Here is a 27,063-nt window from a genome sequence, read left to right on the forward strand (position 1 = left end):
AAGCGAATACTTTAAATAAAACGGAACTTGACAACAATTATTATATGCATGAAAAGTCATGCAAAATGTTTAGGATAAATCAATAATAATAATAATAAATAAACTATTTAATTAGTGTTGCACCAGGACTCAGTTCATGACTTTAACCGATAACCTGAAACATTCGATTAGAAAGTTTACTATCGCTCTAAAGCTTGTAGTTACTGTTTTTTTTTAATATTTATTTTGACTAGTTCTTCAAAATGGAGTGTTAATGTTTATAGTAAGTTCCCTGTTGACATACAAATTAACCGTGGCATTTTAGTCAAATGAAATGTGTATTTGTATTAAGCGTACCGCATAACAACCCCGCATGTAAACATGTTTGGTATAAATTGAATCAGTAAAATATCAGTAAAATATTCTAATCTTAGTTTCACACTAGTGAAATGTACTTCAATTCAATTTTAACTTCTTGTGAACCACGCTAACAAGCTCAGTTTGCTCTCAGGAGACCTACTCAACGCTGATCTTAACTAGACAATGTTGTAGCGTCTACCAATACCAATCGCGTATTGGAAAACAGCTTATTAGTTTAACAGTTTTATTTTATTAAGGCACACACACAGACAAACTGAATACAAATGATCATACAGTAATAATATACATAAAGATCATAATAATGTATAATGGACTTTATTGCTATCTGTCCTTGTTATCTAAAATACAGTATGTTCTGTAAATGCTATATATCAATGCTATCAAAACGGAACGGTTGTAACAATACGAATAAATGTAAAATTATGCAAGTTATATGCTTACTGAGTATAGATTATACCAAGCCGTACTTTAATGTTGGTATCGTTATTATTTCAGCTAAAATCAGCTTCATTACTTCATCGAACTTAATGTGGTTCTGCTCTAAAAACAAATGGTTGACTCAGAATGCCTACCAACGAACATCGTGGCGCTTTTATACTCGCACAGTAACCAAAGTTTAACGGAACGCCACTACCATGAAAATTGCTTGCAATGCCACCCTAAAAGTTGGCGATGCAAACAAATCGAGGGGCAATCATGTGACCGCCACACAAAAAAACGCATTAATATATGTATTGCAGCCATCTTAAAAATGTTCGCTACTGATGCAAAGAAAGGCTCTGGACGAAGCTTTCAGATTTTTAATATATACATAAACAAATCAAAAGGATGAGCCACTATATACATGATTGATACAGATACAGATACAAACATAGATCTTGACCTAAATACGGCGGAAGTTACGCAACAAATAGCTGACATCTTGCGAGTAGAAATAAGTTACGATCAATAAATACAAGAAAAATGGATATATCGTCGCACCGGCTGTGAGGAAAACAAATGTGTGTTTGAAAAAGGAAGCTATAATCTATCGTCTTAGATCTTAAAACCTATTTATATTGAATACAAATTCACTTAGTGCTTGTAATTACCAGGTGGGATATTGTATTGCATATCTAAATGGCATTTTGACAAATGCAAATCCAGTCAGTTTATGATATTTTTGCCCCACAAAATGTTAACATGCTCTCAGTGAAATGGGGGTAAGTATATAATTAAATTACTTTTCAATATAACATGTTCACCTATTTTATTAGCATTAACAACACTGTCCGTCTTTGCTTGTGCACATCCATATTTTAGAGAACAATATCGATTTTAATTCGAATTTAAAGTGTCGACGTCAGATGGCGTTGCGGTCCACAGTAATCTTATTAATCGGAAACTTTAACTCGTAAACAGCTTTGTATTTCTTATTTTCAATTTAAGCATTCAAAAAATAAACTAACGTTGTTTCTTTTTAAAAAAGGTCAAATCTTTTTTTGTACATGATGGATTAAGTTCGTTTTCCTTAGCTGATTCCAATAAAAATAGACTGCAATTGTAGTACTAGTGTTGTATTTAATTTCCTACACGAAACGATTTACAAATGTAAATAAATCAAAGAGTAATACAATAGTAATCAAAATATGCAGAAAGTCACGAAGCAATCATGAATTTAATGTAATAATGATCGTCTCTACATTACATCAGTATCGGATATGACCTTCAGGATTGGCAACAACTGCATTAGTCAACGCCCCATAAACCAACACAACTTGCGCACAAAGTTTACGCTAATGCGGTACCACTCTTCCCGGAGAGCTATATTGGGTCGCATTCAGGTGAAACAGACGACCACGGATGCGTTTCTATAGAGTTAAGGTGTAAAAACTTAAAGGCAAGCCGGGTTGTATGAGGACGGACATTGTTTTGCTGAAACTGAGGGCGTTGACGTAACATCAGCACGACTACTAGTTCAACGATTAAGTCAATATATGTTCGGACAGTCCGGGTTCCTTGGAAAAGATGTGCACCTGATCTTGGCCTTTCTGGCACATTTCGTGATACATTTAATTGCTGTAATAAGCGTGATCTTGTCGAAAGAGACACATTTAAACGTCTAGCGATGGCCTCTTGTATACGTCCACACTCTAGCATTGCCGAAATCCTAGCGCGATTTTCGTGACTTAGTCTAGGCATCGCAATTTTATGCCCAAAATTCGTTATGTAATCTATTGTCCGGATATACATGTGATATTTTGGTGTTCAAAACCGCATGGTACAGTTGCATAAGTAGCCCGTGCCAAACCTTCGCTGTATCCATTGATGTTTACCGGAACGTAATTTGTTTGTTTTCTAGCACAAGAGACATGAGTAAATATATCCATCGGAAATATGATGATAACTTTTGAGTTTGTGAAAAATAAATTAACGCTTTTGTAAGAAGCTTTTTTTAATTTACATAAGTATATATTGTCAAAAACATACATATCACATGCACACTGTCTGGAGAAATTCGAAATTTTGGTGAATATTTTGTGTCTTAAAGGTCTAACATATTTACGACAGGAAATGACATTACATTGGTGCTTGGTATTGAGTGTGTCGATTGGAAAAAGTTGATTTAATTGACAATTAAGGATTGACGTAACTTGTTTTTGAAATGCATATCAAATATAAATTTGCATGTACATCATTGATACTTTCACACATATTTGTAAGGGATCATGTTCATGATATTATTATTAATTATCACCAGGTGCGGCTCCACAAATTATTATATCAGAAACATGCATTAAGGACTAAATGATAATGATTTTTGCAAATAACATATATAAACACACACTTGATAACTAATCATGGAATGTATAAACTTATTAGGTATTTTCATACCTACTTATTATTGCTGTGAAATCCATCACAAAAAATGAACCAGCATCGCTTTACAGTATAATGAAGTTTAAACATTCATAGGCAAAGAAAAAGTAAAACACCCCTAAATCTTCACTCCTTCTTACGTCATCATACAGCCTCATGCTTTATAGCTTCCACCAACTTATCTAAAGCACCGACTGTATAGGGTTCTTTAACACGGTGTTGTTGTACACGGGATCATCTATTAACCAAGTAAAAAACAATGAGAACAAAACAATGCAAGAATTCTGCTTTAAAATTGAAACAAAGACATAATGCACACATACAACCTCTAATGAATACAATGCTGGGTGATTCTCATTATATTTTCTTGTTTAATCACACTAAACATTAAAATGTTAATTATAACTATAGCTTTCAAAGCAAATTTATATTTACTTAAACAATTCTACATCAATGACCAGATAACCCGAATGTTGAAAAAGGGAAACACCTGTCTTATTAACAAAACCTATATTTAATGTATACAATGCTTGTACCTTTGACATTTTCGTAGGAAACATGTGTCTTTGAACCATGCGCATCCAATGGCGTGTACACGTGCACAATTTCAAGTCTGAAACAAAGCATGTTTGTTAACTATTTTAACCCGATATCGATCGCATGAAAACGTTAAATCAAAAACAAAAACTTAAGTGTGACCAATGCTTGCATCGACGTCGGGATTGCAGTTAAGACGATTTAAATAGATAAATATAGTTTCAACAGGAGTAGTTAACTGAGACATTGAAGTGAGCACAAATGGTGAAGAGAATTTCACAATTTATAACTGAATTTCATTCAATGAACAGGATTGTATTTTCTGCAATAAGATATTCGATATTAAAATATTCTTCTTATTCTTATATTGATTCTTTCATTGACAATTTTAAAGATTTGTTTTTGTGTTTGACTGTTTTATATGTGCTTTATGCTGAATGATTACGGTAAAACTTAATACACAGACAGATATACTGTATAAATTTGTATAAACGTAGTTCAGTAATTTGTAACATAAATGTCGGGATATTATGTTATAGCAACGGTGGTATGCGACTAGATCTTAATCGACCGTTTGTCGTTTAGAAACTTAACTACCGTAGATTAACGTGATTATTAAGTTTCTCGCGATAGGCGAGTTCACCGAGACGTTGAAGTGACCAAATGAGGTAAAGAGTGTTAACTTTCAAGTTAGTCAAATATGTTAATCTTATTGTATAAGGTTTCTAACTTTTATATAAGATATTATATTGTTTTATTGTACCTTTTTTTAGAAAGATTTGGAGGTTTAACATTGAAAATGATATGTCACAGAACATTTGGCATTTGGAAGGCTGAGAATTCAGTCGGATCTAACTTTATTTATGTCAAATGTATATTTTTGATAATGCATTTTTGTAATCAGCTAACGCCTATCAGAGTGTGAGGAGTGTGAAGTGTGTGAGGAGAAGCTGCCAATGTCACTGTGGGGAACGCTTTAAAATCTTCCATTCACCTGAGTATTTCTGTTTTGTCAGTTGTTAAGGTTCAATACATTTTTAAGACACCAACTAAAAGTTGTAAATAAGTATATAATAGCATTGTTTTTGTATACGTATTTGTGATATTTTATGTAATTGAATTGACCATTTTAAAGCCAGATCCTTGAAGGATAATTTAATTTGTGTATATTTTGAATAGTTACTGTGTGAGGAATTATGCTATATGTTAGATGATTGTTTGTATCAGAGCCATGAAAAGACATAGTATGTATGCTTAAGTGAGCGTTGGACACGGTTACATAACATAAATTCCAGACTAGAAATTCTATCATAAAGTACATTTTCCAATTAAATATCATTGCCGAAATCAAAGATCTGTAATGCACTCCGGACGTCAGATCTAATTTAGTAAAATAAAGTTACGTACACAGATTCCCATTTAACTTTAAATAAATTAACAACACTTTGAAAATACTTACCATTTTCTGCTACATGTAGCTCTCAAATCAATTCAATTGTTATTTGTACTAATGCATAACTTAAAAGTTTATTGACACACCAACCCTTGCCAAGAGTAATTCGATGTACGTCAGATTTATGTGTACACTGGATGTTACTTTGATGATAGATATATCATAAACAACAGTTATAGGATCAGTAAAAATGAACAGCAGAAATAATATAGTAGCTATGACATAAGTAACGCAATTAACGCCAGAGATGTCAAAAAAGAAATAAGTGATGCCGAATTTATGATGCATTGTGAAATTCATAGATTGACGATTTCCTTGATGTTGAAATACATTTCAAAGAAAGACAAAATGCCAACTATCTCCATGTTGCAATTCATACACTTGTGTACGTCCTGAACTATCAAAGGAGTATTTTCATTTTTTATCTCACCCTTTGTCGCCACTATCTGTAAAATAAAATAAATTTTAAAACAAAATGACGATTTGTATGTATACCAGCATACATGAATAATTATGTATCTATATAATTATAATTGCAAACTATCTTTAAATGCACATTTTAAGTTACCATGTCCATCGATAATGCAGACAGAAAGGAGACATACAATCGAACATACACAATTCAGTCGAGGTTATTCAGTATCAGACTATACTTGTTAGACATTCATTAAGCTCTGATAGAACCAGTGCAATTACAACAGCACACATATTATATATAATCACACCCAATGAAGCCACAGCCACAGAGAAATGGTTAACCCTGCCGATGGATTAATTGGCGTAGAAACATTCATGACCAAAAATATGCTTGAATAAAAATCAAATTTTGCAAACAATAAAATCGTTATAGATAAGTAAGTTTAAAATGTTACCCAGAGCAGCGTACTGGGACTTATCCGTTACCATTGAAATGTCTTCATAGGTCTGAGTTGGGTTGTACCCACGAGTATCAGCTCCTTGTCTGTAAATGTGACAGGGTACTTCAGTTATCTGTTGTGCGTCATAGGGCCTTCATATCATCATTATTAAAAAAACAAACATTTAATAATGTTTAATGCGATTTTATACACCACAAACGTTCGGTGTTATCATTGCTTTGGTGGAAATTAGTTTTCATTATGCATAGACGCATTGTTCTGAAAAAGTTCAAAAATATTTCATGCAACATCTGCCAACTGTTTTGAGCATATGTTTGACAATTGACGTTTTAAGCATTCACTTTATTCATCGTTGGATGTGACAAGGACCCCGAATTATAACATAGTGAACAGAGGAATACTTTTTAGGGTATGCTGTTATCAAAAATTCAATTGGTTTTAGTATGCAAATATAACCCATGCAGAAAACAAAGGCTCTTAGATCGTATCGTTTTCTCACGAATTTTCAAGTTATATTGAATTGCCAAAAAAATAGTTCATGTATGCAAAATGACTATACCATATGTAGAGATAAAACAAAGATGATCATGATTATGTTTTATAAATCATATTTAACATAATGGGATATACATTGAGACTTGTGGACCACAGATCATGGTGCTTTATATTGGTTAAACAGTATTGACTCCAACCAACATATTGTCATTTCATATAAAGACCAATTGGTGACAAACTAGTCACACAGATTTGATTCTTATACAAAACACAATATCTTTTTGACATCCATTGCTGTTCGAAGTTTCATTCACATCCATCCAATATCTTTTACAATTCCGTTTCGATATGGTTTTTGTAACATATCGATGCTTCTAAGTCATGTTATTCCTTTAGAAAAGTTCAGATAAAAAGTAAGATGACATACTTCATTTGAATAAAAGGATTGTAATTCAGACAATATCAACGTGTGTTAATGAGGTTAAACAGACAGCTGAACGGGCATACAGTGTTAATAGTAAATCTGCTTCGTATTTACTTCGTATTTACTCGCTAAAATGGTGACTTACGCATCTATTGTCTCATCTGTGTTTGCATCATGAAACAGATCTGAAAACGAATATCAATAATGATTTATAGCTCGGTGAATTTTCCAATTCTTTGTTCCATGTATATTCATGTTTATAACTAGTGCATATACGTTTGTAAAGTTGGATGTTATTTAATAAGAAGAGCACTTTGAAAATGTTCTCTCAGTCTCTTGAAATTCCAATTATTGTTTAGAAGTGGCTGAATTGGGCTGCTCTATCAGGACAATAGCTCATTGACCTTTATCCGAGTTAAAATCTGCTTATTTTCACGGAGAGACGATAAGACCACTTAATTTTATCTAAATTATTCAACTTGTATTTTGGCAGAGTGTATGCGTTTGATGTAAGATTGCGAGAATTCATTCGTAGATGCAAAGTAAACGTCTATGTCAGTTTAAAAGAAAGAGTAATATTGATGAAAAGTTAGTTTGATTGTTTGCACATACATTGCTTAGCACTGATTACATATTGCATGAAAGTGTTGCCTAAATCGCATTGAAGACTTAAGTATATCGTGTCAAACTTATGGCAGCGTTCAACCCAAAGGACATATTGATGTTATTTGCGAGTTCGGTGTTTAATAAAATTGGGTATGACAAAATTATTTGAGGCTAGTTAAAACTTGATATAACTTGTACGTAAATGAAAACGTATAAAGCTTAAAATTCTTATGAAAGACTTACATTTAACATAACTATTGTTCATCAAAGACTAGGGTGTTTTTATTTCATTTTAAGATATATATGTACAACTTATTAATGTGATGATTTTTGAAATATAAAGCGTTTAATCATTTAGTGTGTTTAACTGTTATATATGAGTATAATTAACATGGCAGTGTTCATAACTGTTTCCCTTCGAATCACACTCGAAATAGTCTACAAGTATAACTCTAAATAATGGACTCGTCCTATCTGTCATACTATGCTCCGCGCAGTAGGTGGAATATATTTTTGGTTCATTGTCAATTAACGGTATTGAATGCGTGTCAGAGATGCGAGGTTACGTGGTCTCTGCGCGTATTGTGGTGGAGCAATACATCTGACGTCGATTCTCGGAATATGCAAGTCGTAGGAACTTCGTGAACGATTAATACACTCTAGATCCCCAATTACTGCTAAAGTTGCATCTGTGATTTTGTTGTATGTGGAATTTCTAGTGTTGGTATTGCTGCCCTGAACGCAACAAACACACTTTATAGAGGGTTCGTATTATAAGATACAACTGCACGGTGTTAAAAGTTGTATATTAAAAACTCAATTATTTGAGGGTCACAAGTGCAAATTCATGGAGAACTAAGCACGTAGTAAAAGTGCCGCTTTGATATCAGTGTCAAAAGTGAATCTTGGTAGCGAGACAAAGCGCCGGTTCATTCAGAAAAGCTGATTTGATTGCTGTGATTCATTTCCGGTAGTTTTAAACGTGATTCACAATGCTATTGGTTAAAAACTGTTTAAAGTCAAAACATTTTGAAGTAAAAGTCGCACATTACATTGACAAGCATCCGTTGTATTTTGAATAGACATAGGAATAAAACATTTATATGTAGGCCATCGAACGATCGTTTAAAGGGGCTTGTTATAAACTCGTGTGTTTGTTGAGAGAAATTGATTGTATAACGTGAGATCATCAATGCGCAAAACTCTAATTGATTGAAAAAGAATGAGCTTAAACTAGCATTCTATGTGATATGCTGGCTATTTATAGTATATCCTGTAATTCCAATTGTATCATATTATATTATACAAGTGCTTTTTTCTAAATCAAATATTCGCACTTGAAATCTTACCTTTCCGAGTTACCCTGAATGAACACAAACAGTCAAAGTTGTATTTTCGTCTCAAAACAAAGACCACAACCATCACCAGAATAATCGCTGCCACTATCCCTGCAGTTGTTCCACCAACTATAGATCCAATGGTTCCAGGTGGTGATTCTAGAATTTAACAATAGCAAAATTTAGCATGTAAACAACTACAAACTTATCTTGCAAGTAAACATTTAATATTGCCAAGAAAGAAAACACCATCTGATTAATATCTTAACCTCTATAGGAAAATATATATTTTGAACATATCTGATACTTCTTTGGAATGCCGATATCTGAATTTTTCGGGATTTGTTTAAAGATTGGACTAGAGTAAATAACGGCACATTTCACTGATTTTGCTTTTATTTGAAATTCAGGCTTCCTGTTCCTGTACTTCATTAACCCAATGTTGTCAAAGTAATTTGTTCAGTAGATCATCCAAGCAATATTTCTGTCAAAATATGTAAACGTTCATCGTAGCAATGTTATTAAAAAATAGCTCAACCAAGCAAATAATGTGTGAAATAATTTTAAAATCAGAGCACTGGATCTGTTATGTATGCGAAGGGGTTATTTTCATGACAAATGAGGATCAATTACTGGCACTCACGTGAAGCTCTATGTTAAAGCTGCACTCTCACAGATTTACCGTTTTTACAACTTTTTTATTTTTTGTCTTAGAATGATCACATTTTTGCGTAGATATCTGCAAACCAATGCTAAAAGTGCATAAAACATCAATTTTGGGACGGAAATATGCAAAGCTGCGATCTGATCTTTTGTCAGCAGTCTTTTATCACTGGTTGGCAGATATTTACGCAAAAATTTGCTCGTTTCAAAACAAAAAATAAAAAAGTTGTCAAAACGTTCAATCTGTGAGAGTGCAGCTTTAATTAAGTGCAGATCAGTGCTCTATAGTTTCATTAGGATACTAAATCTTACACCTGTGCGTAAGACGTGCATTTACTGCATTCAAACATTAAAATGTAATTCATTGACTTGTAGACAAATACGTACACAGACCGGTTTTATTCGAATCAACCGATGCCTGAAATAGCAACTCAATAAATGTTTTATATCAGTTGAGAGGAATGTTTGTGGACTTTTTAACACTTCCTCGGTTATGCTAAACGAATATTCGCTGTATGATTTTAACATTGCACCCCTGAAAGGACGAGCAATAATACCGCTTTTCGAGCATCTACTGTATAATAAACTAAATTTTCTGCGAATGAATAACACAAAAATTTGTTCAAGCATTCAGTGAAACTAACTCTAACTGAACATGTAAATTAGGAAGACGTTGCTATTTCAGTTATATTTGATCTACACCAAGGACAATTTCAATTATTTTATTCGACTTATTTTGTTGAACTATATACAACGTGCACTTTTCATTGATACTGTACTATGATTTACTGAATTAAGTTCATAGTATAATTTTATTAGTTTAGGTGGAAGAAGTATTCGCACGACCTCATTGCATTTCATTCCATATAAAGCAATATTAATCAATAAGTTAACAGTACCCGAAAGAGACGGAAATATTTTTATTCAACAACGCAACGATGATGGCTACAAGTGCAGCATGTCGAATTTTGCAAAAGAAAACTGTTTAACAATTTAACAATTATAGCTACAAAGTTAGTGTATCTACGTCATTGATTACCATTCATAGCTGTAGTGTATATGTTTGTATTTGGTTGATATGTTACGTACCGACAAGTACTTCAGTGTCGAATTGGAGAGAAGTATTTTGTTTACAGTTTCCTTTTTCATTTCTTAAAATAGAATGACTTCATACGTTGAATCATAGTTTTATCCTGTAAGTATTGTTTTGTACTGTATCTTCTGGTCAAGTTCATCTGCCGTTAGAACCAAGTATTTCGAACTTTCAATCATTTTGTACAAAATAATAAATGTTTGCTTAAGTCCACCATTAAAGTGACTGATCCACCCGATGGTAGCTGAAAACGATGTCGTTGCACTATATGTTAAACCAGTTGGACACTGAGGGACATCTGTAATAAATAAACTACAGAGGCTTGTGTTTTACAAAGGCAAACTTTTGTTTTGACTGACATTTGTTTATTGATGACGTCAAAATGTTTCCAGCGTGTGTAAGGTTGTGGGATGTTCTAAAACGCTCAAGGTCAATGTTAGTACTTATAGCTTGAATTGAATTGAGACGCATAAATACTCGTTCTTTCAAACTCGTGTTCATACATTTTGTTTTCATTCCGTCCTGTTCATTACACCTTCATAATTGTAGTTGCAAGTACCGAAATTTGGGCATCTCCTTAATGTTACTCTTCACAGTACTCACGTTCCAATCTTTTCTCAGTTTTCAAATATTTTCGAAAAATAAATTCAAGAAAATTAAGACCAAAGAAAGTAAACAGGTGTGTTCAAAATGACCGTGTTTTCTCACGTTGTTAAAACGTTTGTTCGTGACATGGTTTTATTACATTCGAGATGATAACACTGTTAATAGCTGCTTAAAACCTTTTACATTTAAGCTTGTTGATATCCTTTGCATGCGTATACTTTATAGCTTACTCTAACATTCACATTATTTCTTGAAAGCAAAAGCCGATACGCTTAAGAATGTTTCAGGCAATTACTGCATAGTTTCAACAATACGAATTTACATATAATATATCCATTCAGTTCGACGTTAGTTGCATATAGAATGTTTCATTATACCTATGTATTAATTCCAAATCCTTTTTGTTGCATCACTGCATCGTTCGTTTTGGTAAAAAGCAATGTGTTATTGTGATATATCAATTTGCCACAAGAAGAACTGTAACTGACTCTTTCAGAATTATTTACATATAATTACCGATTTAATAAATTGCTTTATATTAAAAAGTTAATTTTCTTAAAAGGGGTCATTTGATATTCTGTTTCTCTTGTACTTTTTCTAAACTCATTTAAACTAAAGTTCTATAATTCACTTACAATAATTTATACTCTGGAGAATAATGTTTTGAAATTTGAAGCATTTTGTTGTGTCTTAAGTTTGCTTTTGAAGATGCAATTTTACTCCCAAATAAGATTTCACATAATTAGTTTAATTGTTTTGATGTGCCAAAAATAATGAATGCATGCCGACATTTCTATCTGATGAGACGACAGTAGATTTCAAGAAATATTAAGCACTCACCAATCATTTAATATTGTTGCGTTTTCAGCTATTAAATACACTGTTTCAATCTTGTTATCAGTAATTAATAGTTACTTCACCCACTAAAACCTTCTTAAAATCAATATTATCTATTTTACTCTTATGTTAAGTATTGTTAAGGTGATGAAAAACAAATTATTTCATATTTAGTAATTATTTTATGAATTTTCCTTAACGAAATCAAATTAATTTTACATATTAAGAACACATTTAAATTTCTTGTTAAATATATATATCATACTTTTTCTAAAATATAGCTCTAAACCATATCTAGGATTGTAATGCGAACTTGTGAACGTTAAACGGTAAATATATTAAAGTCACTTTTCTTGCACATAGGCGACGAATAGATGTTATTATATAGATATTATTACCCAAGTTACAGAGTGCGTTTTTATTACATATTGCATTGCGTTTAAGCGTTCGAAACAAATGTATGTATTATTTTAGTATGATTTAACTAGATTAAGGTTTATGTATGAATGCACCATGAACCACAAAGGGGACACCTAAAATTTGCACTATTTTCACTGTCCCAAAAACATGCAACAAATTGCACGGATTTTAGTGGTCCATTTACGTCATTTTAAGGTGTTAAAACAATACTTTAAAACAAAACGAATGACTGATGGTTAAAATTAATACTTAAATATATGATTTATTAAAATGATTTTTTGGGTGCACGATATTCTGATAAATGCAAGAATTACTGGAAAATTAGTTTTTTTTTTCAAAAAATAGGATCTTGTTATAAAGAGGTTAAAGATTCTGTACCAAGGCAAAAGTATAGTTTTATACGCATTCTTTTAAGAAATGCAAAAAATGCACTTCAATGGATGTAAATTATTCAAACTTCACTATTATACGTTTACATCCACACTTCATTCCTTAACGATGGTTGTTGTTTATCAATTGCACTTTATTTCTGTATAAAGTGCAATGGCATTTCCCATCGATATCGCGTGCGTTTGTTCGATACTTCTGTCCTGTCATTGGGCGCAATAATACCAACGGGCGGGGCATATTTACTACGGAACTATTTTTTAAATGAAATCGTAGTACAATTATTGGCAACATGCAAAACTGTAATCTGCAGTAAAGCAGTTAAAACAAAATAAGATAATTTGATTGATTTTAATGTAGATAATTTCATGATGGATGGAACAGTTGAAGAAACGTTTGTGTTTAAAAATGCTGTTAAATGTCACGAAAATGCAAAAACATTTAGTTCAAAATAACCTCTATAACGGGTGCTTGTATGACGTCATGACTGATGTCATTGAAAAAGTTTTACATTAAGCTCGATTCGGGCCGCAACATACCTCAGCAGCTGCATTTTGTTTCGACGCCATTTTTTTGCAGTGTTCATTCGTTTTGAAAACGTTGTTTTTACGAAAATTGACTTGATTACTGGGATTATTTACAAACAATACCTATTGGGTAATCAATTAATTACCTATTCAGTCCTACCTTAACCATTATTTTTTTGATAACTAAATTAAGCCTGAACATTTTGTAAACATGTTCTTGATAAAATGTACAGCATCTTCAGTATCAGAGAATAAATATTTGAAATTTCTTTGTTCATTGCATGCGACATAATGGAATCATGTCCATATAAGTCGTATGTTCTGAATAAAATAGACAGAAATAACTAAAAGTTCGGAGGAGTTAGTCGTTTTAGACATAATTTAGTGCTTTTAATAGTCAAAACAACTGCAGAAAAAACTATTTGGTAAACACATCAGCTTGCCAGGAAAAGACAACTCAGCAGAAAATATGTAAGTTATATGACTTTTGTGGTTTATTTCCTGTTTTGGTATTTGTATACAGCTGCATTATATATTCTAAAATATGTTTTTGTGCAAAAGTTTGCATCGTTGACCAACTTTCAGTCAGAAACCAGGTCGCTCAGCCTTCATTGTTATGATGCGGGCCCTGAAAGCGCATATGTAAAACAAAAAACCGGGCATTAACGGCACGTGAATTTACTGAATAATGCACGTTTTCTACCGATAACGCCCGGGTTTTTGCGTTTTACACCACGATAACGGACCGAAAACACACATTGTATGCAATAATACGTATTCATAATATTCTTGACCTTGAAAAAATAGAAAATAAACATATAAATAAGGAACTATTTTATCTGTGCATTCATTGTCGTATAATATTAGGTTACGATAGCTGTTTAGTTTACCCACCGTTGAGAACAACGAGAGAAAGAAAAGAGAAAATGCTCTTGAATAACCAATTCATTTTAGCAGAAATGTAGATTTAAATGAATGTACTTCGGACTCCACCCATTTTGAACAGCCCCATTGCATACCATACATACCCAAATAAAAGGCAACATGTCGAATTTTAATCCTAAAATAAACCTGGTCGGATGCATAAGGAAAGAAGAAACTATTGGCCTCAGGCTTAAAAGTAAAAAGGTTTATATAAAAGTAAGTACGCTCTAGTGTAATATGTTGCATATTTTTGTAAAAAAAACTTGTTTTGATTTCTTTACTGCTAAACTACTCAAAAACAATAAAAACCTGAAAATTCAAGTGTGTATAGATTTCGGAAGTCGTGTTTTTCGGATAAAATGTTTATAAGCCTGCTTAAAGGGATGTGTTTCAATGAATCTACTTTCGTTTGATTGAATTTGAAACTGATTATTTTTTTTTGTAAAAGAAATAGTATGTCAAATAATGACCACCTTTGTCTGCAAACTATAATAATGTATGACTTTTTTGTTATCTAAAAGAACTTGTATCATATTTCAGTTTAATGAAATAAAAATTGTAATATTTTAGTTTTATAAAACTAAATCATTAATGCTTAAACGTTCAACAAGAGTTATTCATTATATATTCTATATCATAATGACTATATGTTAAATCAGAACTGACGCATTTTATCAATTTAAATTCATGATACTAGCAGAAAATGTTGTTGTTTTTTTTATATATTGCTTATTTTGAAAGATATAGGAACATTTAGGATCAAAATTGAATAGTGCAAAGTCCATGCAAGCTGCAAGTACAAGTACATTTGTTTTCCAAGTCGACAATTTACAAATGTTCCGCATATAAAAGGTATCATTTATTGTGTTTTATTAGACATTATTTACCAGTTTTTCCTTTCCAAAGATGGTACAATAGGATTTATTCATCCATATGTAAATGAAAGAATAACAGATAACAGTTTTACAGCTTGTTTACAACATCCTACAGCTGTTTTTGGCCAATTTACCAGTTTTCGACTTGAAAAATAAGTCATTATTTTAAAACAGGTTTGGTGCTGATTTAAAAAAAAATCATTAAAAAATCATTTGTTATCAATATTGAAAAATGAAACAGTTCTGAACATTTCCTAGGTTTTATAAAAAGTATACAAAATGTCATAACAATAGTCCATTCTTTTAAAAAATCAGTGTTTCATGCTAATAAAGCATATAATGTTTAATAAACAAAGTTTAAATACCTTGAAGATTTAAGTCGAAAATTTTGTTGAAGTCTGGATTCATTCCATTGGACACCGTTAGCAGATAGGTTGAAAAATCTTCCTTTTCAATAGCATTGATGGTGAATGTTGTAGATAAACCGGCATTGTTGATGGTGTATTTGTCACTGTTGTGAACTTGAGAATACGTTGTCCCATTCCATTTGTACCATACATATCAGTCTTTGTTTGGTACAGGATATGCCACTATATGAAACGTAAACGTTGCATTGCCGCCAATGACCCCTGTAACTTTGCTTTCCTTTTGACCTCCTGATGCTCTTGGTGAACCTTGGAAAATGTATAACTTCAAGATTATGGGTGTGCTTTAAAATAATAAATAGGCCTTTCTCTGAATAAAAATAAAAACCTGTTTAATAAATGTATCGATAAGTTCACACAAAATTAAATCCTAGGCAGAATGTCACATTAAATTCAAAGTTTATTTTTTGTATGTGTCTAATTTTGTTTTAATGAGAATCATAATTCAATAATGCATGTAAAATATTGGTTTCTTACATCGAACATAAACGTTCATTTGTTTCCTTGGTGCCTTTTCAATCTCTGTGTAGATATTATACCCAAGACAATAGTAACTTGCTGTATCAACACAGCCAGCATGTTGAACATCAAATGCCAGATGAAGAAACCCGTCGGTCCTTTTTAGAGTAGCGTTGTCCTGTAGCCTGTCCGATCTTCCAAATATAATGGTGGAGTTTGGGTTACTGTCAACTTCACAGTAGAAGTTGAGATTTGTGTTTTCATCAACAGTAACATTAATCGCGTCGGGATGACTGGTTAAACCAAACTTGGACACAGAAGTTTTGTCTGCAGAACACAAACGCATATGTTTATAAACGTTATTAAAGAAGCATATAAAATAAAAATTTGTAATGATTGTCATTCAGTATATTCGTTATATTAAAGGTATTATTGGTTGTATCATTTCGTTTCTCAAATGATATGTAGGTGGAGTGTTAAACTGTTTACAGTCATACAGGTATCTTGTACTATACAAAAAAATAAAACTATTTTTGTATTCGATATTTTTTAGATTTCTCATTTGCACTTTCAACATGTATTCAAATTCGGAGCAAGGCATGCGTGTCAAAAATATAATTGACATATTAAATTTAACTCAATACTTTAAGCTAATGTTTTTCGGCTGTTTTGGAACATAATTCGTTTGAGGTCGTGGAATCAGACGGATTATGACAAATAATACGTTGCTACCTCTCAAAGATCTCACCCAAATCGCGTTCAAGTGTCACAATATAAACACTTACACCATACGTTAACCTGGAAAATTCCTGTATCCTCTCCGACGATTTCGTTCTCTTGTCCCGTTGGCTGCATGATGTTACGAACTGTACAACTGTACATACCAGCATCGCTTCTCTTCAGCGATGGAATTGTATGTGTTCTTCCGGTCCAGGTAATCCGGTCGTTTAACCGAGCAATTACAACTGTTGTTTCCGTTGGGTTACCTGGCTCGTATTCACATTTTAGAGTTAATTGTTCACCTTCCAGGGCGCTAAGCATGTGAAGTTGATGCAACCGTGGCGAATCTAGTGTGTAAACATAAAATGATTATTTCAGAATTTAAAGACATCGGTTTATGAAAATATTCATTGTTTATATTCACTCAACGTTTACAAAACCTCTCTGGTATAATCCAACCGCGGGGCTGACAAAAAACATTTCTAAGCAGTTAAACGTAATATAAAAACGGCCGTTTGAACAGTAGCGATATTAGCATCTTTGTCGGCACTTTTTTCATCAACGTGATATTATTTTACCGCTATCAAAAACCATCACAAACTCGGTTTTCAAGCTTCAATGATATTACGAATATACAGCTTAATTGGAATATTGTAATTTCAGTGGTAATCATTCATCGCAGGGATCGCAAAATGGTGTATTAAACTGACGGCAATGACTTGCATTGAGACAACTATCATGTTTACTGATAACCTTGTGCAAATTGTATCACTCTTTAAGATCGTCGTTACATTCATGTCACACACAGTAACTGCTATTTAGTTAAAATAATGTGTGATAGTTTAATTTATAAATTGTTTGTAATAAGATCATACAGTGTTTTAAAAGCGGATTCTACAGTTCGTCTTCTTTTACATGTACAAATGTGGAATATTAAGCTTGACGCTGTAGTTTATAGTTTGTTGCTGCAAAAACAAATACCAATTTAAAAGACACCTTATTTATAACCCGATATTACCCGTTTTGGTATTGATCTGTAATTAAAAAGACACGAATTTTATCATACAATTTATTTAAAATAGAACATTACATACTGTCTTTTATGTTTACCGTTGAAAAAAATACCCCAAAATTAACTTGTTTAAAGCAACAATTGAATTGTTTTAACTCTTGTATACGCTTTCGTTCTGGCGAATCATGATGAAATGAATGATAAAATGAAGATTGACTGAAAATGACTATTTCATATTAAAGTAGATCATCTCGGTTGAATACTACTTCAGATTGTAAGTTTAAAGAAAAATCGTCATCGGCTTAACATAAATTACAGTGTCTTTCCAGAAATCTCTATCATCTTCGAGAAATTTTGATTCCGTTGTTTAATGATATCCATTCTACACTTCGGCATAGGTAAATTGCACTCATAAATCCAAAACAATGATCGCTTACTGTATTAATATTGTGCTGTACTTAATGTATTCAATGTGTAAGAATAAAAATGTAGACTTTCTTATAATTATATATGCTAGAGCTATCGGATGAATGATGACTGACAATTTAGATCTCGTGTTTGATAATCTATTGGATAAAAACTATTACTTTTATCTTCGTTCTTCTTATTGTAATTATAGTGAACTGAAAGCTCAAGGTGTACGAATATTAGTTTACGATTTAATAATATTAAAATTAAGTATACAATGCACCACTAAAAAAAAGACATGTTGTATAATCTGAGAACTATAAATATTGTCGACTCACAGGGAAAACAGGAATAAAGAATATACATACAGAGAATGTTTAGAGTTATATTTGCAGACGACAATCCTTCCACAAGCTGGGTCATATGCGTCATCGTATTTCTAGCCGTACACGACAAATGACCCTTCTCCGATCTGCTTATATTATTGCGAAGAAGAACACTTCCAGTGTGCAATATGTTCGATCCTTTCCAGGAAAATGATGATGATGGGTTGCTTTGACTATCACAAAATAGCTTCAAGTTTGCGCTTTCCATGATGTTATATTTGGATAAAACTATGTTACCATTTTCTATTGTGTGCCGTAAAGTAACATACTCGGGTGGATCTGAATTTATACAACATATTTGACATAATACGTTATGTCGGCATAAGCACATGTACATAAACATGCAGAGCAGTTATGTTCTGTAAAATGGCTTTAAATAATAAAACTTACAATTTATATTCACGGCTATAGAATCCGATGAGGATGGGGTCTGCTCATTTCCGACGGACGGTTTCAGCACATTATGGGCTGTACATGTCCTTGACGTGTTTGTCTTTGTTGTAATGGTATCCTGTAGAATCTGTGTATGATCTGTTCTGGAGCCGCCTGTCCAACTGTAATTTGCGGTTGGATGGGCTGTCGCCTTGCACGCCAACTCAAACTGCCTGTTAATCACAACCGTGATCTTGTCCGTTATCACGTCTACACTCAAAGGGTTCATTCGTATTTCTGGTGTGGACGGGGCGTCTACAAGGCATGCAGTTTACATTAATGAATATGCAATAGTTTAGTATAAATGGAGAAATGATACATTTTTTCATCATGATACAGAATGAAGTTTCAAAAGATAATAAATACAATGATACAAACCAATAATATTCATTCATTTTGCCTAATTGTATTTTATTCAATAAATTCCACAGCTCATGTATAGATTATGTTTTATCGGTATTTTATTTTAAATTTCGGAACACATTCAAACAAATATATCTTTAAAAACAATGATATTTTGAGCAGAGCACTGGTCTTGTGTCCTTGAACACAAGACCCTTATTTTAGTCTGAATATATATTTTTGTTATTGAATCTTTAAAAAAACGACAATTTCATTATATGTATATAATTATTTGCATGCATTGTAATGAAACCCTTTAAGTTGTTTCCCAAAACAAATTGAATCTGTGAGATCTTTATGTTATACAAAGTTTACAATGAAAACTACAAGGCCGAGGTCAGTAGGCAAATAATCAAAACTAAACCCAAACGACTCTGAACGAAAAACAGTAAATAAAATGTTTAAAGTACACAAATAGACCAAATATTGACATTTACCGATGAATGATAGAATAAAGAGCTTTGAAAGGTCAGTGAAACACGAACTCATTGGAAGACGAGTGATCTTGGAGTTTAAACTCGAATATATGGCCATATACTTACACTTGTACCAACATGTATCAATAATCACAAAATGAACAAGCAAATTTGTAGTACTGATACACCCACCCGTACTTATGCAAAGTAGATGGCGTGGAAATTATGTGTAGGTCAAATATTCCGATCAAAACAGGCAATATGAATGGAGAGTGATGAACTATTATAAACATTGGATTTTGTATATGAATTGGTGAATTTGAAATAAAAGAATATTGTATATAATGTAGCATTTATCTAGGACTTACTATTAGGTAGATTTTAAAACTAATAAAACATTTCATCAAGGCCAGATTGGACCAGAAATATCGCAATAATACAGCCTCTAGAGTTGGTTGTAATTGTTTAAACTCCACATTACCCAGCTTCAAACTGATTGAAATACTTCATCAAGGCCAAATTGGACTAGAAATATTGCAGAAATATAGCATCTAGAGTGTGTCTAAGGTTTTTACAGGATTTGACTTAGTGATCTAATTTTTGACCTCATGTGACATAGTTTTGAAATTAAGCAAAAACTTCATCGATGCAAATTCTGATTGAGTTTCATAAATAATTGAGCGGATATATTGTATCTGTTTATTCACAAGTTTTCTTTAAGTTGACCAAATAACCTAGTTTTCGATCCCATTTGACCCACATTTACAGTATATCTAGATTACATAAAGGGGAACATCCTGACATCATTTTTCACAAAGTTTGACTAAACACTTCCAATATTTAATTTTGGACATGAGTGTTGATAGGTTTGACATAGTGACCTAGTTAATTACCTCATGTGATCAACTTTCAAAGTAGATATTGATTTTATCAAAGAACACATTCTGATTAAATTTGATTAATATTGCCTTTAGTATGCTACCAACATTTGTTTTTAACTTGACGTAGTGACCTTGTTTTTCACACCCGATGATTTAGTTGCAAATAAATCATAGAATTGATCAAGAAAAATAGTCTGATCAAATTGCATGAATATTTGACCTAATATAATGTCCTTCCTGTGTTCCAAATATAGATATAACCCCTTGATTGTTTTCCATATTTTAACATAGAAACCTAGTGTTTGTCACCGCTTGACTTGAGTTACACATTAATGCTAGAGTTGATCAAGGATAACGTTCTGATAAAGTTGGACCAAATATAATGTCTCTAGTGTGTTCCAAAGTTTGTCCTTAGATATGACCTAGTGATCTCGTGTTTGACCCCATGTGAACCTCATTTACAAGCGGTGAGTATTTTTGGGCCGACATTTTGACCAAGTCATCAACTGAACAATCCGTAGCACGATATGGTTTCAATCAGAAAAAAGTGGACGGAAGGGCGGACGGACGGATGGAATGATGTACCGACGGACAACGCTTAACAATGCCCCGACAAAAAAGGTTCGGTTGGGCAGGGGTAAAAATATAAGCCTCATCAGAGCCAGTGTTTACTTGAGAGCAAAGAGGAGTACTATTTTAACTAATTTTCAGGTGACATTTTCCTCCGATAAAACAAAACTGTATTAATAAGCATGTTTTCACAATAGTTTGTCATTAAGCTCTGAATATAAATTTGAAACAACAGTTTCATACCACCAACCAGCCAAACCATTCTTATGATATACAGTTCAACGCAAAACCAACATGATTTGAATCTGAAATCATTTTTTGATGTTCATCGTTCTTATGAATAGCACATTCACTATCCGCACGTTGTCTCGGGTGATACCTTACCACATCACACAAAAAACAAAATAACACTTTTTTGAAAAGCTAACAATATTCTTTAGCATATCATTTAATTAATGTGTTTAACCAACAAGTAAGAGTTTCACATGATTATTTATTCCCGGCCTGTTTCTGGATTGTTGAATCTTTGATCGCACGAAAGAACGCAATCCCAAGAAGCTGATTTCACAATTCGTTTTTGCTAATTGTATTTTGTACAAACAGAACATTTATTCATTTATTTATTCTAAATATTGTTTTTTTTTTGTTTGGAAGAAGTAAGAGAGAATTTCCAACGTAATATCAAAGTGCTTCTGATATTTATTAAATGTGGCTACAACCTGCATAAGCGGAACGTGTTCCGACAATATTTGAAGATTTTTTTTTTAGATAATATCCTCTAATATCTTTGTAGATTCATATCCACTTCACAATTACAATAAAGCTGTTAACAACTTAAATGCTCTCTGCAAAACTGTTCATACAATTAAAACACGAGCGCTGCGGTTGTTCTTTTATTAAGAGACATAACTCGCCCTATATTAAGTCCAGAGTTATCAGCCTTACTCCAAATATGTGTATTTTATTAATCATCTATTACGTATTAGACGAGATACAGAGACAATTGCGGTTCCAATACCAGACAATTGAAGACAATATATGCCAGAACTCGCTCAATATCAACCACACTCGGCCAATATCAACAAAATGGACGACGAAGGTGAAACATTTTACATTTTTGCAAACGATTTACGAAATTAAGACGAAAAGACATGCTACCTTACAATAAATAGTGCTTTATTCACAAGTATGTGCAATGTCACTTTATGGATGCATGTCAAAATCAGCAAAGTCAAGTGTAGAAAAGCAGACACCATGAAATAATAAGGGATGAATACAGCTTTAATGTGAACTAATGGTAAGTTACAAGAACGTTTTTAACCAAAATGGTAATAGTTCATTAATAAAATACTTATTAAAAAGGTGAGATCATATTGGCCCAGTTATTTGTCCTCGGTCAGCTGTATTTGCCTGAGCCCTTTCGGGCTCAGGCAAATACAGCTAACCTCGGACAAATATCTAGGCTAATATCTAATAGGCTAATACCTTTCGGGCTCAGGCAAATACAGCTAACCTCGGACAAATATCTAGGCTAAAATGAAATCACCTAATTAATAACATTATAGTATCTGGCAAGCGTCATATTAAAAAGCCGATGACAACGCCATTACAAAAAGCGACACCAAGTCTGTCACAATTACTCGATTTTCCATCTTCGTACTGGCGAATAGCAGAAAATCCCATATATTTCTTTACAGAAACTTACATAGTACATTCATGGTGACATCAGAAGACACCTCTGTCGTAACTGGAGTTTGGCTGGTATTCGAAGGTGTCATCGTTGTTTTAACTTTACATTTGTAACTGCCTCCGTCCTGAATTCTGATTCCGCCGGTCCAGCTTAAAACCGAGTTTGAACTAACAACGACACTTCCTTTTGTCCAAGTGAAATCGTTTGTAGATGGATTAGGTTTTCCAAAACTGTGACACGTCACCGTCTGAGCACTGTCTTTAATTATGCTAATCGCGATGCCCACTTGTGTACCGTCCACTTTGAATTTTGGTGTTGAAGGGGTATCTGTAAAAAAAATATAATTTTAAATACTTCCTACCGTACCATAAATTCAATAAAAATCAATAGGTTGTAAATAAAAGTAATTTGAAGATGAGACAACAAGTTCATTATTCTTGTAAACGATTTTGTTTGTTTTGGTCCGAACGACATACTATTTTAGAATTTATATTCCATATTCAATTATTCATATACCTTATTTTGAGTACATACTAAACTATTCAATTGTACTAAGATAATAGCATCATTGTACAAATACTATCTGCACTTTTAAATGGTATGTACGATATATTGATAAATTATGTGTAAAATGGTTTTCTGATTTATCATGCTTTTTCTGAGTAATGTTCCGATTGATAGATATTTTCAAAAACATACCTAAGCGTCATAAACAAGCCAAGGAAGCCTAATTAAATATGTGTTTGATATAAGATTGCATTAAAAGGAGAGAAAAGTTTAAATATACAAATGTATAAACTTTTATAATCAGGGACAAGCCAATGCTACTATCGAGTATAGTTGACGCAAGTTGAGTTGTACCTTTCTATGCCATGTATATATTTTTTGTAATTCTAGTTAGGTTAACCATTACCAGGCCGAAAACGTCAGGGCTTTTGACTTTGTAAGCGCCACAATAATAGCATGGCATGGCAAAGTCGTGTTTAATCATTTTGACATCAGTTGCACTACAGTCACGTAATTCAGTTATACTTACACATAATATTGACGTCCAATATAGCCTGTTGCAACATCAGTGACGCTACAGTTACGCCATTCAGTTATACTTACACATAATATTGACGTCCAATGTAGCCTGTTGCAACGGTCCCGCCTCATGTGTGGCAGTACACGTGCACGTGTTGTCTTGGTTACGCCGCGCTGTGAACTGTACAGAGCGACTGACTGAACCGCCGCTAATGTTAGGGTTTGACTGGATGCCGCTGTAACAGCTCCACGCAAGGCTGGCAAGAGGATTTCCGCCAGTACTCCTACATGTCAGCAGTTCAGTGCTATTCTCTATCATCAGGTAGTCAGTTATTGTGTTGAAGGCGTCAATCACTGGCGGATTAGGTGGAGGATCTTCAAAATAATAGCAATTTGTAAGTTATCTCATATTGAATAGAATACATTTGAAAATAGACTGACTCTTGCTTTGCAAAATTTTCAGTTGTTATTAATGCTAAGTGTATTTAAAAACGCGAAGTTTTGCCTCATTATAAAATGTTTATGTGTTTTAGAATTATGTTAGATTTGTTTATTGGTATCAGAATCCGAAATACATATACCAAGATAGCATGATTATACGTGAGTTTACCTGAATTGAAATATTTATGTGAGCTACTTAGGGCGATTTAGAAAAATATTTATACCCGTTTTGTTTACTTTAGATTACAAAACCTTAAAAAGAACTGAAAAAAAAAACTTGCAAAGATCTCGTTTTGAAAACCAGTCCTATCACACGATACATACAGTCACTTGGCAAAATATCGATGAATTGTAAATGTTGTTGTGTTAATTAAATTAAAATTGGAAATATAACAAGATCTTGATGAAAACTAAATTTCGATTTGTGTTTGCTTGTCATGTATATTTAGTTTTGAAGACATATTTTAATGTTTTTAGTGCACTGCACATGGGGGAATAATTGTATAAATATAATACAAAACGACCACCGTGTGTACATATAATTTATTTTGCATTGTCTTTTCATTATATCGTATGGTAAATAGATGCGTTTATAAACGAACTGGTTGTACATATTAGAATATAACAGAATGTTTGGTCACAAATGAAAGTATCTTTGAAAGAAGAGAGCAATTTGAATTTGTTTGAATGTTAACGCCAAGTGGGGTGAAAATACAAATATGGCATACTTAAATAAGATTAAATTATTTCAAATATCAATTGGTTGTGCAAATTGGTACCATACAATGGTATGTGCGTTATTCGTAGAAACATAAATAACGACCAGCATACGTTGTTTCCATCATAACTTAAATATATATTATAAAGGATTTTACTATATTCCATTTTCAATAAAAAGCTTACATCTTACGTCTAGAAGCTTCGTTCCTGACAGTTTCCACTGGGAGTTGATATTACTTGCCGCGCAGCAAATCCAGAGATTATTATCCAAACTGGATGCTGTGAATAACAGTGAACTTTCCACCTGAATAAGACCATAGCTTTTAGACGGTGAACTGGATATGGAATTCATTATCTTGACGCCATTCCTAGAACAGCTGCTACTAGACGTCTTATACCACTCCACCGTTGGTTGTGGAAGACCCCCAGATGTACGACACGTGAATTTCCTCGATGAGCCCGCGTTGACAGTGACATTTGTCTCTGTCGGTGATGTCAAAACTACTGTTGATATTGGCACTGAAATTGTATTTAATTACTTTAAAGTCTGCGAACTGTGATATTTTGATAATAGTAAAACGTAGAATTATTCACTCGTAAAGAGTTCAAATGGATATTACCATCAATAATGAGTGATTTTTCATTCGTTTAAAATGGAGGAAACCTGTGTCATGTATTTCTTAATCAGTACAAACACATTTTGCCATCGGCCAATGTCCATTCATACTTGATATATTGTTTAAATGCACTTGTTTCTCAAATGAAGCATGGTCTAACACTACTGTAGACCGAGTTAAAGCTCTTAAGATGTGTCGAGTACCACATTAATATGTTTTCGAAAAAGCTGGACTAGGACCTGCTGTAAACATTTGATATGCGCCCCTTTCTAGGACCCAAACTATATATCTCGTTTAAATTTAGTTAGTGGGTACACTGGAGAACACCTCTAAGAAAAACGTTAGTTATGTGATCATTAGGACAGGGTCTTAAAGCTATGATTTTCAAACTGAAGAGTTGTTTTTACTAAATACCCTACATTTCAATTAATTCCAACCAATTAAGTACAAATTATATATGTATGATAAACTTATCTTTCCGATTTTTTAGAGATGGTTCAGAAGTATGGGAATAACAAAAACGTGTTCAATTAGAAAGAGTATACCTGAGTTTATGTAAGGAATTATTTTGTGTAGGAACACAGACTCAAAATAATTTTGTATATAGATAGTTAGGTAAACAACATTGTTAGCTGAACGTTCTACAAGTGCAATAAGATATTGAATAACAATTGTGCTAATGGAGACTATAAGATATGTTTTAGAGAAAGTTTTACAAAAATGGTCACAACAAGATTGTTTTACACTTAAGGGCAGAAGATGTGATCATCATTAATTCAGCTGAAAAAAATGCAAGCGAATATTCATATTTAGACAAATATTGTTATAAACGGAAATCTAAAGTCGACAAAACATAAAATGAAGATTCTCGAGTTAATAAGAGGGAATAGATTACCCTTATATCTTTAATCTTTGTAAATGGATACGCAAGTAAATCTGGATATAGGTTTTTGCCCAGGTGGAAGCGGTTTGTTTCTACCAAACCTATTGGACCTTTAGTCAAGCACATATCTAAACTCGCAATATAATTGATTAAATTCACTCGTATCACTCCAGCACATCATTTTTAAACTCGCATTGAAATTGATTAAATTCACTCGTAACACTCCAGCACATCATTTTTAAACTCGCATTGAAATTGATTAAATTCACTCGTAACACTCCAGCACATCATTTT

General features: G+C 32.9%; 2 protein-coding genes across 2 annotated transcripts; both read right to left on the minus strand.

The window, feature by feature from the left end:
- Window positions 1-1,048: 1,048 nt before the first annotated feature.
- LOC128235123 (uncharacterized) lies at window positions 1,049-15,823 on the minus strand. Its single transcript, XM_052949868.1, has 7 exons — window positions 15,647-15,823; window positions 8,962-9,108; window positions 7,152-7,191; window positions 6,082-6,170; window positions 5,640-5,655; window positions 3,756-3,832; window positions 1,049-3,457 (listed from the first exon to the last, which is right to left on the minus strand). Exons 1-7 carry the CDS (start codon window positions 15,687-15,689, stop codon window positions 3,402-3,404), a joined length of 468 nt encoding a protein of 155 aa, XP_052805828.1. The 5' UTR covers window positions 15,690-15,823; the 3' UTR covers window positions 1,049-3,401.
- LOC128235800 (hemicentin-1-like) lies at window positions 15,694-26,895 on the minus strand. The gene is made up of 10 exons (XM_052950595.1): window positions 26,871-26,895; window positions 25,453-25,788; window positions 24,193-24,483; window positions 23,098-23,409; window positions 19,082-19,378; window positions 18,592-18,970; window positions 17,464-17,498; window positions 16,951-17,232; window positions 16,184-16,492; window positions 15,694-15,955 (listed from the first exon to the last, which is right to left on the minus strand). Exons 1-10 carry the CDS (start codon window positions 26,893-26,895, stop codon window positions 15,843-15,845), a joined length of 2,379 nt encoding a protein of 792 aa, XP_052806555.1. The 3' UTR covers window positions 15,694-15,842.
- Window positions 26,896-27,063: the final 168 nt, after the last annotated feature.

This window comes from Mya arenaria, chromosome 5 (assembly GCF_026914265.1).
Source record: "Mya arenaria isolate MELC-2E11 chromosome 5, ASM2691426v1".
Classification (NCBI taxonomy): Eukaryota; Metazoa; Mollusca; class Bivalvia; order Myida; family Myidae; genus Mya; species Mya arenaria.